The following is a 14,207-nucleotide window of genomic DNA, read 5'->3' on the forward strand; positions in this document are numbered from 1 at the left end:
ATTTATTTCTGAGAGAGAGAGAGAGTCGGCGTGAGCTGGGAGGGTCAGAGAGAGAGGGAGACACAGAATCTGAAGCAGGCTCCAAGCTCTGAGCTGTCAGCACAGAGCGTGATGCAGGGCTGGAACCCACAAACCGTGAGATCATGACCTGAGCCGAAGTTGGACGCTTAACCGACTGAGCTACCCAGGCGCCCCACTTGTCAACATTTCCTAACTAGATTACAAGACACAGTTTTCATTCAAAATATTTTTGATCCTGTTCTAGCAGTAATATTATTTTCATCAGTGAATGTAAAACTGTAGTTTATCAAGAGCCAGTAGAGCCAGGCACTGAGCCAGTCCCTTAATAGCCATTACCCCATCTCACTCTCACAACACTGGGAGGTCGGTGCCACTATCTTTATGTTAGTAATGAGGAACTAGAGTCAGAAATACAATATCCCAATGTCATGATGCAAATAAGTACCAGATTCACGATTGGAACACAGATTCGTCCCACCCAAAGCTCGTTTTCTGCATCACTTTCTTTCATCTTCTTCTTACCTGGACTTTGTCCTGTGACAGAGTTTGCATGTGTTACTTGCAAAAGGCAAACCACAGTGTCTCAGCCTTTTGGTACAAAAGAATTATTGTTTACTTAACTAGAGAGCTTGACATTGCATGGTGAAACACATATTGGGGAGCTGCTGGCAGTGAAAAGGGGGTGTGTGGTAGGCAAGTTGGTTAGTGTCCCATCAGGAACTATCCCAACCATAAATCTGTGGCAGCCAGCTTGAAGAGTTATGTAAGGCTCCTTCCCACAGATCTGAATTTGCTGGTTAGGCAACTCTGATTTAAATACTTCACACCATGAAGTATTTATACGAGGGGAACAGTGTTAACAGAGCTGATGAGTAGAATCTTCTTAATGTTTAGGGCAAGTGGGATTCAAAGAATCAAAGCAGGTGAACAGGACACCATAACTTCCTCTCAAAACAGAGATGTTGCAAGCAAAATACAGCATAGTTGGAATCGTGGCTTCACCAACATGAAACTGCTTGGTCATGAGGACTTTATTAATGATTGGTAGTTTTAGGTGGATGGTTTTAAAAATTATTAAAATCATTTTTTGAAATCCATATAGAGGACAGATCTATGCAACTTGGTTTAAATAGCATACTTTTAATAAAGATAGCTTCACCAAAGCACAGGAGAACCCTTGATAAGTCACAGATGTCTTTGGTCACCATGCCCTGGTTTCCATAACTACTCTTAGTAGGAGATTGTTTATGACCACACATGTGGTCCTGTATGACCTGACCTGAGCCACCATCTTTTATTCTTTCCTCTCACAAGCCATCTGCCCCATCCAGAATGGAGTTGCTCCATTCTCTAGACTGGCCTGCCTCTTAGCCTTTCCCCATGCTGTTCCCCATGACACTCTTGTCTACTCTTCCAGTCCACAGTTAGTCTCTTGAAATCCTGCTCACCCTATGTAGAGTCTGGTCAGTGCTGCCTTCCACTTCAAGCCTTCCTCAGTCTGTTCATGTGAAATTAATCTTGACTTTTTGTATTCTGAGAGAAACTTCAAACTATTTTAGCATTAATTAAATTTTCTGCCTTGTATTGTAGTTGTTTCTTATATTTTTTCTCCTTAACTAAATTATAGAATCCTTGAACTTACATTTCTCTCTTATCAAACTCTGTATCCTGTTGGCATTCACTCAGTACTTTTGAATGTGTCTAGACCTTACCATTTGTGCACTGAGTCAAAGTTGATTGTTTCTGCTATAGTGTCTGCCCACAGAAATGCTCACATGCATTTACACATAGAACACATACAGATTTTGTACTCTATATTTATACACAGAGTACATACAGATTTTGTACTCTGTGTATAGGTACTGGACTTATATCTTATAGGACTGCCTTAACTTCTTAGGATTCTGGGGACTCCCAAGCGACTAGAACTCTGACTTTTTAAATTCAAGGCAGAAAATTAAAATCTCCGTCACATATCCTTACTTTCAAATCCTAATTCTGTTCTGAATTAAGAGAGTTCGAAAAGAATTCCATTTTTGATCCTCTTCAAATACCTCTGCAAGAGTAGGTTTAACCAGCAGAACTAAGCTTCTCATCTTGTTACAATTCTCTACTCATCTTAATTAAAATGTTAATGCAACCAGAAGTCCTTTTACATTGAGCTTTGAAAGTTCTCGGAATTGCCACCTTTTATGGAAACCTTCTAGAGATGTTAGCCTAAGAAAAACAGAAGTCTAAGTCAGGAAACTGGCTGATAGTTTCCTGGCTGATAGTGTTTGAAGGAAATGTAGTTTGCTTGATTATAGAATTGTGAACTTTGAGAGACTAAATATGACTTTGAATGCAGTGTGCTATGTAAACATTCTTTATGTCATGCTGTATTAACAGTGTTGTCTTGGGGCACCTGGGTGGCTCAGTTGGTTAAGCCTCCAACTTCAGCTCAGGTCATGATCTCATAGCTTGTGAGTTCAAGTCCCACATCAGGCTCTGTGCTGACAGCTTAGAGCCTCAAGCTTGCTTTGGATTCTGTGTGTGTGTCTCTCTCTCTGTCCCTCCCCTGCTCACACACTCTCAAAAATAAACATTAAAAAAACCCAACAGTGTTATCTTTTGAAGCTTTTATTTTTTAAGTAATTATAGATACATAGGAAATTATAAAATATTAGAGAGATCTCGTGTACCTTTCAGTTTTTCCCCAGGGCTTAGGTCTTATGGAATTATGCAATTGTGGTAGAATACCAAAACCACAAAATTGAAGTTGGTGAAATATGTGTCTCATTTTATCATATGTGTAGGTTTGTGTAACCACCACCTAAATCAGGGTCCAGAGCTCCCACCACCACAGAGATCTCTCTGTGCCATCCTTTATAGTCACACTGCACACAGACATGCACCTTAACTCCAGGCAACCTTCCATCTGTTCTCCATCTCTGTAATTTTGTCATTTCAGTAATGCTGTAGAAATGGAATCAAGCAGCACGTGTCACTTTCCGATTGATTTTATTCACTTGGCATAATGCCCTGCACATCTATTCAAGTGTTATCAATAGTATGTCCCTTTTCATTGCTGATAAGCAATATTGTTGTTTTTCAGATTTCTTTTTAATTTATTATTATTACTACTGCTGTTGCTTTTGTTAAAAAGTGTTCCCTGGCCATTGTTCAGGATGGCAAATGCTGTGAAGTTCTAGCATTCTGAACACTAAGAACCCCGAGTAACTGGTGACATCCGAGCTATCTGTAACCCTGTCTTCCTTCTTCCAGCTGAGCTGAATTATTTACCCTACTCCACCTTCAGGCCATGGGAGATGGCACTCCCTGGGTTGGGCTAAAGCTTCCACAAGTAGCATCTATGAAGCTACCTGGAAGAGGTAGTTGTTGCCTTGTAAAATCATCAACTTCCTATATGTTGAATTGAGGTTGTTCAAAAGTGGGTTCCCCTCCAAGATCTCAGACTGTAGCCTGGGTTTCAGGGCAGGATTGGCCTGTGTGCTTAAAATCCTCTTGCTGTGAATGCCGTACATCTGCTCTCCTAACTCCCCACTATTTAGTGCCGTGTGGCAGGCATGGGAAATACAGAAGCGAATAAAATCAATTCTTTTTTTACATTGAGGTTACATTTTTGAGAAAAGACAGGTAACAAGCAAAGCATAATGTAGCATCACATAATGATAGACACAAACATGTAAATAAATAAGCATGTGATATGGCATAAAACAATTGTACAGGGCCTGGGAATAGACAGTGACAGTGCATTTTGGGGAAGGGGCAGCCTATTTCAGATGCAGTGAGCAAGGAATACCTGAGCCATGTGTCAGTGCGGACCTGAAAGGCAAGTAGTGAGACTTTGTAGGTTAGGGCTGAACAAAGGAAAGACAAAGCAGGAAAGGCGAAGGGCCTGAGGCAGGAATGAGCTTGGTATATTCCTGGAAGAATGAGGCCTGCAACTCAGGAAGTAAGGTAAGAATTGGCAGAGTCAAGTCAAGGATTTCAGCATCTCATTAATTCCTGGTGCCCTCACTCAAGTGGCCAGGCAGTTTAAAACTCTAGAATGGGTCCCTGCTCCCAAATACTCTCAATTAATAGCATATGTAAAGCATAAATAATTGGAGGGTAAGTTATTGATATCAATCCCTGTCAAGTACTTCAAGTCAGGACTTGAATGATCTTTAATTTAATGAAGAATCTGTACCCTCCTCTCAACTCTAATAATATCCGTGCTAGTGCATCTTCTCCCATCAGACACATTTTTTGCACACTTGTATTATCTCATTCTATAGACTGGAAGCTTCGTGAAGGCAAAGGCTGGACCTTATATATCTTTGTGTCACCTATAACCAAATGCAATGCCTTGAATTTAGGAGGTGCTTAGTGAATGTTAAGTGGAATTCAAAATACTTAGGGGGGCTGGTTTTTTTGTTAAAAGGACTTTATAGAAAAGGGAGAAATACATGAGGGCAATGAGTGCTTAAAGGTGCTGGTGTGGACAGTGTCTGGGAAGGGCCTGCAGGAATTAGTGAGTGTAGGGGAGGGGGGAGAATGGCAAGGGTAGACCCAGAAGACAAACGCGGCTACCTTACAGTTATCCTGGCATCCCAGCCATATCTGAACACAGAAATCTCCTTATTACAGAAACCTTGAAATGTGTATCAAAACAGGATTTGCTCTGTATCTCTTTTCTCAGAATATCCCCTGGCCTTCTCCAAATGTTGATACAAGCAATTAATGTCATTTTGAAATTGGAGCATTTGGCCTCTCCATTACCTTTTTCTACCCTGTGAGTGTCTCAGTCACAGCATGAGCCCTTGGAAAGCATCCAAGACTCTCGAATTAGCAAGGGTCGTATGCATAAGTATATGACCGTATTCTGCTTCCGGATAAGGAACACAAAGAGAGTGACAGAACAGGAATTCTTCTTACTGTAGCTTCTGTGCTTTTCAGATGCTACAGACTTGAGTTATAAATAACACGACATCATCTGCCTGGAAAGCCCTGAGTGGCTGGCCATTCTGTCATTGCCCGTGAGCTACTGCTGCTGTGGAGAGAGGGTCACAGGCATCACCAGCTGCCCCCTTTGTGCCTTGCACGATCTGGTGTCACTGGCGGGAGGACACGTTCCGCCATTACTGGGTCCTTTTTCCATTCCCAAGCAAGGGTCTCCAAGCTCACCTTCGTGTGCCTTTCCCATCCTCATGGTTACTGGAGTATTATACATCTTGTCTCTCCCTCTTCCATCAGATTGCACGTTCCTTAAAGGTGTCACCATGTCTTATATTTCGACCACCTGTTGTATACAGGTATACAGTTGACACTTGGTACATATGTGCAGAATTGGAATATGGAATCACTTGCTGATCTGAGGGGGGAAAGTAATACTTTAAAAATACACTAGGGACACTTGGGTGGCTCAGTTGGTTAAGCGTCCGACTTCGGCTCAGGTCATGATCTCACAGTTCGTGGGTTCGAGCCCCGCGTAGGGCTTTGTGCTGATGGCTAGCTCAGAGCCTGGAGCCTGTTTCAGATTCTGTGTCTCCCCCTCACTCTGACCCTCCCCTGTTCACGCTGTCTCTTCTCTCTCTCAGAAATAAATAAAACATTAAAATAAATAAAATAAAATAAAATAAAATAAAATACCCTAAAGCTGTTTTTGAAAACATTCCCAGATCAAGCATGTTTACCTGGCCGAATATGAAAGAGAACTAAAGAGAAAAATACAGGCCACTATCTATGAAGCAAATAGAAGAGGAGTGGTTAATGAAATATCTCTGGGACAATGTGAACAAAAAAGAAAGCTTACTGAAGATAAACTGAATAATCTTCGGGTAAAACTGGCAGTATTGTTGCAGAAACTTCAGCTGGTAAGTAATGAAATTTTGAGTAGTAGGAATATGCATTGTGGAAAGAGCACTCAGCCAACTTCCTCTCTGACATGGTCATCCTCTCCTTGGCTTTGGACAAGTCACTTAACCTAGCCCTTATTCTCCATGTAAGGATATTGAAATTGTACATAAATGAACTTTGAAAGTATACATGAGAACATTCTTAAAAGGTCTGCTGTTTTTTTTCTCTTACCAAAACCAGAATCTTTGCTTGTGCTCTTCGTATAGTTTGGTCACCCCATCTCCTCCATAGCATATTTCCATTAGGAAATTTTTTCTCATTTTATCAAACAACAAAACAATATAATTTTCATCCCAATACATAAATAAAAGCAGACTCTTCTAATCTTTGAGGAGAGGTTAGAGAGGTCTGTGCATCTTGTGTGGATATATGAACACAATGAACGGGGCTGCTGTGATGGGTTGAGCTAATGAGGGAAAGTCCATCTTCTTTCTATAGCATATAGAAATGCTGGATAGAATACATAAAAAATTAAAATATGGATAGCCATGGTTGAAAAGTCTTTCCACAGCTGCTAGAAATAAATTGAGAAATCAACAGCGAGCCTAGGACGCAGGGCCTATGTCTGAGTACAAAATTCCATGTGCTTCCTAGGCTTGCTGTTGATTTCTCAGTTTATTTTCTAGGGGACCAGTCCCTCCTAGGCCATACAAGGTGAGAGGGCAGGAGCTGAGTGCCTGAGGAGAGTCCTGACTGAGGAGTGGAGGGTTATTTTGTCCAGGAAGCGGGTGGGGAAGACACTAGGAAGCTTGCACATATCAGCATAGTATACGTGGTGAGCCTGGGCTTTGAAGCCAGGCTACCTGGGTTTCAGTCGGACCTGAACATTTCAAGATGAATCCATTCATTTTTCACAAAATATACATCCTTTGGATTCTTTGGGATTTCTCTTATATTCAGTACAAAATGAAACAATGAAGATATTTTTGCTTAATTTAAGCATATAGCCAAGAAAAGATACCCTCCTCTGTCTACCGTGGGTGGTCTAGACAACAGCTCAAATGTTTCAGTTTTAAAGTAAAAAAGGACGATTAATGCTGTTTTCACATAATGGTAATTATCTGTGTTTCTATCGACAGTACTACCAAAGCCATTATTCAAGTTCATTTATTACTGGAAGAGTGGGATTCGAGTGCAGCTCCTTTTGGTTCTTTTCGCTGCAAAAGGTGGCAAATGTTTTCATGTGTGAAAGGTCCTTGCGGAGCCCGCCACCATAGGACAGTTTCAGCGATGATTGTTGTTTTACTAACAAAACCTAGAGGGACCAAAGAAATTCTATATCATAAAAGTCAAATACTCTTCTCTGTCAAAAAAAGCTCACAAAAATTATTGGTTTTCATAATAGCAGATCTATGTTTAGGTAGGAAGAAAAGATGAAAGAATAATGATTTCCTCTTCCGTCTATGCCAAACCCTGAGCTCCCGCACAGCAGCCGAGTAATGGTACGAATTTCACTGGCCTGATTCACAGAGTTTGGTAAGGAGGGGAAGGGCTTTAGCCTGCAGAGTGAGCCTCTGACATGCTTCGTCTGGTATCACTGGAGAGGTACTCAAAGGGCTCCTGCCCGAATATTTTTTACTCTCATCCCTGGCTTGAAATTTTTATTTTCACTGCCTTTGAATGCCAGAGCCACCACACTGGCACAGAGCGGGAGGTGAGAGAGGAGGTAGAGGGACGTCCATCCGAGGTGGATGGACAGAGCAGGCACATGAAGAGGCTAGGGACCGAAGCAACCTGAAGTCTTAGAAGGAAGTGTGCTTTGCCAGGCAGAAAGCAAAGGATGAGATAGACTGAGGGCCGCCAGTGTCAGAAGGGTCACACAGGGCATCCGTCGGGGCCAGTGAATATCTGAAAATCTGGGTGAACATGAATATCATGTACGCTTGTCTGTAGGGACAGGACCCCAGTCACAAAGCTGGGACTCAGTACAGTCCCGTCTCGTCAGAGGCCTATAGGGCAGAGGGAGCCAAGCAGAAGCAGGTTAATAGAACCAGGTGAGAGATGGAGGAACTGGGATGGTGGTGCCAGACACTCACTGGGAACAATCATAAAACTGGAATTGTTTCTGCAAGGTCCTTTCTGAGAATTCTGTTACCCAAGCAGCTCAGCTGGAGAGCAGGCTGATCCCTCGACTGCCCTTGAGGGAGGGAGATCTGTCAGTACAGAGGTGGCATTTGTCCAGCTGCTCGTGGATTCAGCAGCCCAGGGAGGGAGAGTGTGAAATTACCCAAACGGAGAAGTGGGGGAGGACAGAGAGGAGACCGATGAAGGCATAAACCAGGGACTGGGGGGAAGGATGGTGCAGCGGAAGAGGAGCGACAGAGAAGTCAGAAGTCACTTACTCCTCTGCTTTGCCTATAAGGCTACAGATTCATGAACTTTTAAAATGGAAAATTTTTAAATGAACTTTTAAGATGAGAGCCTATAACAGAAGGATGAGGTGGAGGCAGGGCAGCCTTAGGAATATGACAAGTAGTTAAATAGAAGGAAAGCTAGTTGAACACACCTCCACTAAAGAAGAAAAAAAAAAAATGACCCAAGTTCCTAACCACCTGTGAGCATAAAATGAAATGCGAAAACATTTTTAAAGATTAAAAGGATTATTTCAGTGTGAGGTGGGTTTCTTGCTACATGAATCACAGGGAAGACTGGTCAGAGGCCGCCCAGATTACGAGAATAATTCCTGTAGCGTCTTCGCCTGCCATGATTGTTGGTTCTCTTTTCCAGGGCCGTCCAGCAGGAGACCTGGAGGAGATTGACAGTTATTTAGAAGCTTTGCTTAAAGAAGATAATCCCTTTTTTTCAAAACGCTTTAAATAAAGTGCCTACAGATATAGGACATGGTCTCCCTTTAGAAAAAAATTGAAAGTACTTCTCAAAATTAAAAGTCAGAAAAGATACTCCCTTTTTTAAAAGGCTAATAAGAAAAAGGAAGATTCTTTTCAAAAAATGTTTCCCTTTGTACTCGTTATTGTACGGTTTGCCCTGTTTAACTCTAAAAAAAATTGTGTACTTTAGAAATGGAGACTGATTTACAATCGACATATTTGCCACCCTGTTCCCTAACTCTTCCTGTTATTTCAGAAACTTTCTAGAGTTCTTCAGTTCCCATGTGAGCTACTAAGAAACATGGACATGTCAGGCTGAGTTTTGTTTTCATGTAAATGACTATAAAATCTAGAAAGCAGTGGTTTTCAAAATCAGGATACAAAGGACTACAGAGTCACCTCCCCTTAAAACTCGTGTTGGAAAGGAAAGACCATATGCCCTTTCTCCACCACAGCCATTACTCAGTTAAAGCAGAAAATATAAATCCTCAGAAACTTTAGTATATTATTTATATGATAATTCTATTGTTGTTGTAGTAAAGTACAAATCTTCTAGGTACAATGTGAACATATATTACACATATGTAAGAATTGTGTTTTACCTTTTCCTTGATAGCTGATTATTTTTCTAATTTGGATATGTCTACAACTGTGAACAAACGCAATAAAACATTTTATATTTGTGGAATTGTATAATTTTAATTTTATGTACATATGCATAGTGCAAAATTCAGACCATGTGAGATGGAATATGGTGGGAAGTCTTCGCTCCATCCTTGTCTTTGTTTTTTAAGTTTATTTATTTATTTTGAGAGGGGGAGGGGAGAGAGAGAGAGAGAGAGAGAGAGAAAGTGAGGGGGGTGGGAGGGTCGGAGAGAACAGGAGAGCTAGAGAATCCCAAAGCAGGCTCCTTGCAGTTCGCCCTGTTGATGTGAGCCTCATACGCATGAACTGTGAGATCATGACCTGGCTTGAAATCAAGAGTCAGATGCTCAACAGACACAGCCACCCAGGCACCCCTCATAAGTTTTTATTTAAAAAATTTTTATGGTGTTTGAGCCATATGGAATTACATTTTTTTTTTTAAATTTAACTTCCTTTTGTTTACGCGCTCTGGTTTTGTAGTCCTATTTAGAGAAGGCATTCTAATGCCGAAAGTATAAAGAAGTTTTACCTTGTTATAATGGCTTTAATTATTATTATATTATTAAATATTTATCTAGAATTTATTTTGGTGAAGGGAGTAAGTTAAAAATCCAACTGTGTGTGTTTCCAGATAGATACAGTATTGTCCTCAAACTGTTAGCTGAATAATCAGACTCTTCCCCACCGATCTGCAGTGCTAACCTTTCCTGAGTGTTAAATTCCGATTTGTACTTGGGCCAAGTTCTATAAAAAAGTCTATTATTTTTCATTGATTGTTCCATCTTTTCTCATGTTGGACCCAAGTTGTTTGGTAGAGATAGTCAATAATTTTATATTTGAGAATTTTCTTTTCGATCTTTGCATGTTTAATTCTTGTCCAGACTTAGAATTAGCTTTTTTAGTCAACACCCAAGCCCTCCCCTCAAACTTTATTTGCATTTCGTTTGGCATATGGCGGTATGATAGATTAAGGTAGAAGTGCCTTTTTTAAATATCAAGTCTTCTTACCGAAAAACAAAATATGCTTTTTTGTATGTTCAAGTCCTTATTGGTGCCCTGTATTAGCATTTAAAATTTTTCTTCAAATATGTCAAGCACACCTTCTAGTTAATTTTATTGTAATTTAGATTTATTCTTTGACCTTTTATAAATGAAGTCTTTTCCCCATTATCTTATAACCAGTTAGTGTTTTATGTAGCAGGATTCCTGAGTTTGGGATATCAATATTGTACCCAATATAAGAATTCTTATGCTATTTGTAATAGTTTTAAAGGTTTTTTCCTTTATCAGCAAGTAATCATTATGCAGATTTTTTGAAAAGCATAATTTATGTGAAGAAACATGTAAATTTGATTTGTCCAAAATTTTCCTTCCACAGGGGATTTCCTTGGCCCCTTGAAAACTTCCATTAACTTCTTCTTGCATTATCAGTAGCCATTGTTTTCATCTAAAAAGTAATGATTAATAACTGTTAATGGTGGTAAGAAGTCAATGCCTCTGAGCGTCCTTCTGGCCGACCTTTAGGAAGAGTCTGCCCAGGGACTTCCCCAGAGATTGGTTTTGGAAGATTCTAGCAGGACCCTCCTCCTATTTCCTACCAGGACTGAGTCCTCATTATTTCATCTTTTTTCTTGTTACTCTGCCTAAGAAATCTCACCTACTCTATTTGTTTCAAGTAATACTTCCAAGTGAAGGTGTTCCAAATTTCTATAACCTTCCTGGACACATGTTCTTTAACTGTAATTATGGATTCAAAGATTTTTCTGTTTAAAGTCTACGGTGGTATATATGAAACAAAATTAATCACATATACCCGAGCCACGCCTATTCCCTGCCAAGGCCCCAAGGACTCCAGTTCTTGGGGAATCTGGGGTTTTAAGTAGGTAATCAGTTAGGACTAAGGAATAGGACCTTAAGACAGAAACCAGACTTAGGAACTGAGTCAGTACAAGAATTGAGGGGGAAATGGAGTGGGGTTAGGAGGGGTAACCTATGCTTGGGACCAGATGACTCTCGGAGGAAAGAACATAATTCTGTTGCTCCTACGCATGGTTGGCAGCAAGATAGCTTGAGGACCACACAGGGCAATTCCTTTCCATTACTGGACCCTGGATACAGTTCTTATGCTCATTCACTCAGTTTTCAAGTCCTGTGCAATTGGGGCTTGACTCAGACTAGATTAGCTTGGGAACGGGAGTGGGACAAAACTAGCAGGCAGGGGGCCTGGGTAGAAGCAGATTTGACAGACAGAAAAGACAGAAACAGCAAAAAAAGAAAAAGATGGGGCGCCTGGGTGGCTCAGTCTGTTAAGCGTCTGACTCTTGATTGCAGCTCAGGTCATGATCTCAGGGTTCGGGAGATAGAGACCCGCTTAGGAGCTGCCAGCCTGGAGCCTACATGGGATTCTCTCTCCCTCTCTCTCTTTGCTCCTCCCTGGCTGTGTAAGCATGCCTGCACACGCGCTCTCTCAAAATAAAGAAGATAAGAACGATGCCAGAAGACATAGCTCAACATGTCCCTGTGTCTGCACACTGCCTACCACATCTACAACATTCTTACTCCTGATAATATGGTTATCTCTACCCATTTCCCTCTTCTCTACATAGATGCCTTTAAGTTTAACAACACTCAGAATGTATACTTTTTCCATGGTTTTAGTATATTTTACATCTAGGTTTATTTTGACAATATTTAGGTATGAAAAGGCGAATATCCTTGTTACTCTTTTACAGATGGGGACAGTGATACTGGAGAAACTGTTTCAGTCCCAAGCTTCCTGAATGCAACTCAAAGTTCCTTCCATTAGCTCCCCTCCACAATGTAGGCATAATTTATGGCTAACCATATGGCAAGGACAGTATCACCTCTGCCCTTCACAGAACACTGTACCTCTGAATGGCAGTGAGCACAATCTCATCAGTTAGTGATAAAAGGCGCGGTCTTAAAACTGTACAGATGAGTTAATCTTACTGGCTTTCTATTCTTATTTAGCCTATAGCAATAAGAGGTTTAGACTAGCTTTCTAAAGGCATATGTTAGCCTCCACTTCTAGCGAAGAGTGAGGAACTAAATCCGGAGAGACCTTACGTGAAAACAACCTGAGAAAAAGCTGCAGACTGTGAATCACGATGGGAAATAGCGAATCCATAGCCGGTGGTCAGAAAGCAGTTCCTGCTAAAGAGACCTATGTGTGGTACAAAAATTTAGCAGGGAGTATCCATCCGGCCTGCAAACACTGCGTGAATTTAAGACACTCTCGGGTCTGCAAGGTCTGAATCAAAAGACCAATCAACATGTTGATCAAGTCTATAATACCTTTGACATGAACAAGGTAAGACCTTTCCTTTTTATTTGGCGGTGGTTTGCATTTTCCCCTCTGTAAAAATATGAAATAGCCTGAGGTAAAATGTGTGCATCTCACTGAACAGGGAGGTCTTCAGAGAACCCACAGCTTGTAGGTAAGTGAGTCATTAAACACATTTAGCACTGATGGCGTGAAAGTAATTGGGAACTAGCCTCTCCACCCTTGGAAATGTTCTGCATGTAGCGAGTTATTTTAAAACCAAATTAAATCTCGGCATGGAATTCTAATGCTATCGTTTAAACAAATCTAATAAGTGCAGATTGATTTACAAAGACTGTTTTCAAAGTATTTAATGCATTGGTGACATTTTATAGAAAAGCAAATTACAGGACTCCGCTTTAAAAAGTGTGATTGCATCTAGATTGGCAGGTAAAATCAATACAAATTTGCCAACATGTTGTTTGTACTCAGAAGTTGGAATGCTGGAATAGTTTTTCATATCTGACCGATTTAGTTGGAGGAAAAACAAAACAATTCACAGTTTTAAATTCAGATAAACTTTAGTTTCTAAAGGTTATTACTCAACTATTGTCTTGAATTTACTCCTAAGGAGTTGCAGCATATTTAGTTTTCAAGTCTTGGAAAAATACAAAGATGAGGAGGAAAAAATGGGGAACAAAAAAAATAAGACACAAAAGTAACAATCTGATCTACCAGGCCAGAATTCTTCCTGCCTACCTTGCCTTGTGCAGTTCAGTTGTTTTTTACCTGTACAGTTCAAAATGGGCAGATGCCATCTAGAATAAAAGGGAAAGGGGAAATCCCACGCATTGAAAAATAGATGACTTTTAGAAGGCCGTGTGTGAGAATAGATGAGAAAGAAATGATAATTAAAACAATTGACTGTCCTTTGGGATGCATGGAATCTAGCACAGCCCTTTGAGCCCTTTTCCAAATAAAAACAAACAAACCAAAACAACGGATTACTTAAAAGGAAGGTACCAGCCAAGAACTAGGGAAAACTGAACGTGTGCAAAATTAACAGCTATTTTAATTCTTGTAATAATGTTGGGAACAGATCTCATTTAGGACGTAGTCTTTCAGGACATGTTCTTTGTTATCAAGCGTGAGTGAAACACTGCCTGTATTGTATGGCGCTGTTTTCCTCCTCATAAATTTGACTGTGTGTGGCTGCAAACGAACTGTTCTGCCCCCAGGGAGCTTACAAAACAGTGGGAAAAGGAGGCAGATTCTGCTTTTGTTCTTGATGTTGTAACATGTTCTAGATACGCTCTAAGCTGAATTTTTGTGCTCCTCTCAACCTGAAAAATAAAAGTGCCAGTTATTGTGCCAGCAAATATGGGATTAATTGGAAATAGAGAATTGCAATTTTGGATAGGCAGGCTATGGCAAAACCATAGGCCAAGTCTACAGAACGAAGGAGAGGAACACTGTAGCACAAAGGGTGAAATCAGGAAGGCTTTTATAAACAAAAAGTCGATTGTATT

The 14,207-nt window shown here is 40.6% G+C and overlaps 2 protein-coding genes across 2 annotated transcripts in view; both read left to right on the top strand.

The window, feature by feature from the left end:
• Positions 1-6,042, top strand: part of MORC1 (MORC family CW-type zinc finger 1) — a 160,613-nt gene extending 154,571 nt beyond the window's left edge. Inside the window, exon 26 of the mRNA XM_077771811.1 lies at positions 5,685-6,042. Within this exon, the coding sequence (XP_077627937.1) occupies positions 5,685-5,993 (309 nt within the window). The 3' untranslated portion in view covers positions 5,994-6,042. The remainder of the gene's footprint in view (positions 1-5,684) is intronic.
• Positions 6,043-12,477: 6,435 nt separating this feature from the next.
• The window catches only part of GUCA1C (guanylate cyclase activator 1C), a 33,358-nt gene continuing 31,628 nt past the window's right edge, over positions 12,478-14,207 (top strand). The window contains 2 exon segments of the mRNA XM_077771871.1: positions 12,478-12,593; positions 12,596-12,726. Coding sequence (XP_077627997.1) covers positions 12,524-12,593; positions 12,596-12,726 — 201 coding nt within the window. The 5' untranslated portion in view covers positions 12,478-12,523.

The sequence above is a fragment of the Crocuta crocuta genome, unplaced genomic scaffold (genome assembly GCF_008692635.1).
Source record: "Crocuta crocuta isolate KB4526 unplaced genomic scaffold, BGI_CrCroc_1.0 scaffold56, whole genome shotgun sequence".
NCBI lineage: Eukaryota > Metazoa > Chordata > Mammalia > Carnivora > Hyaenidae > Crocuta > Crocuta crocuta.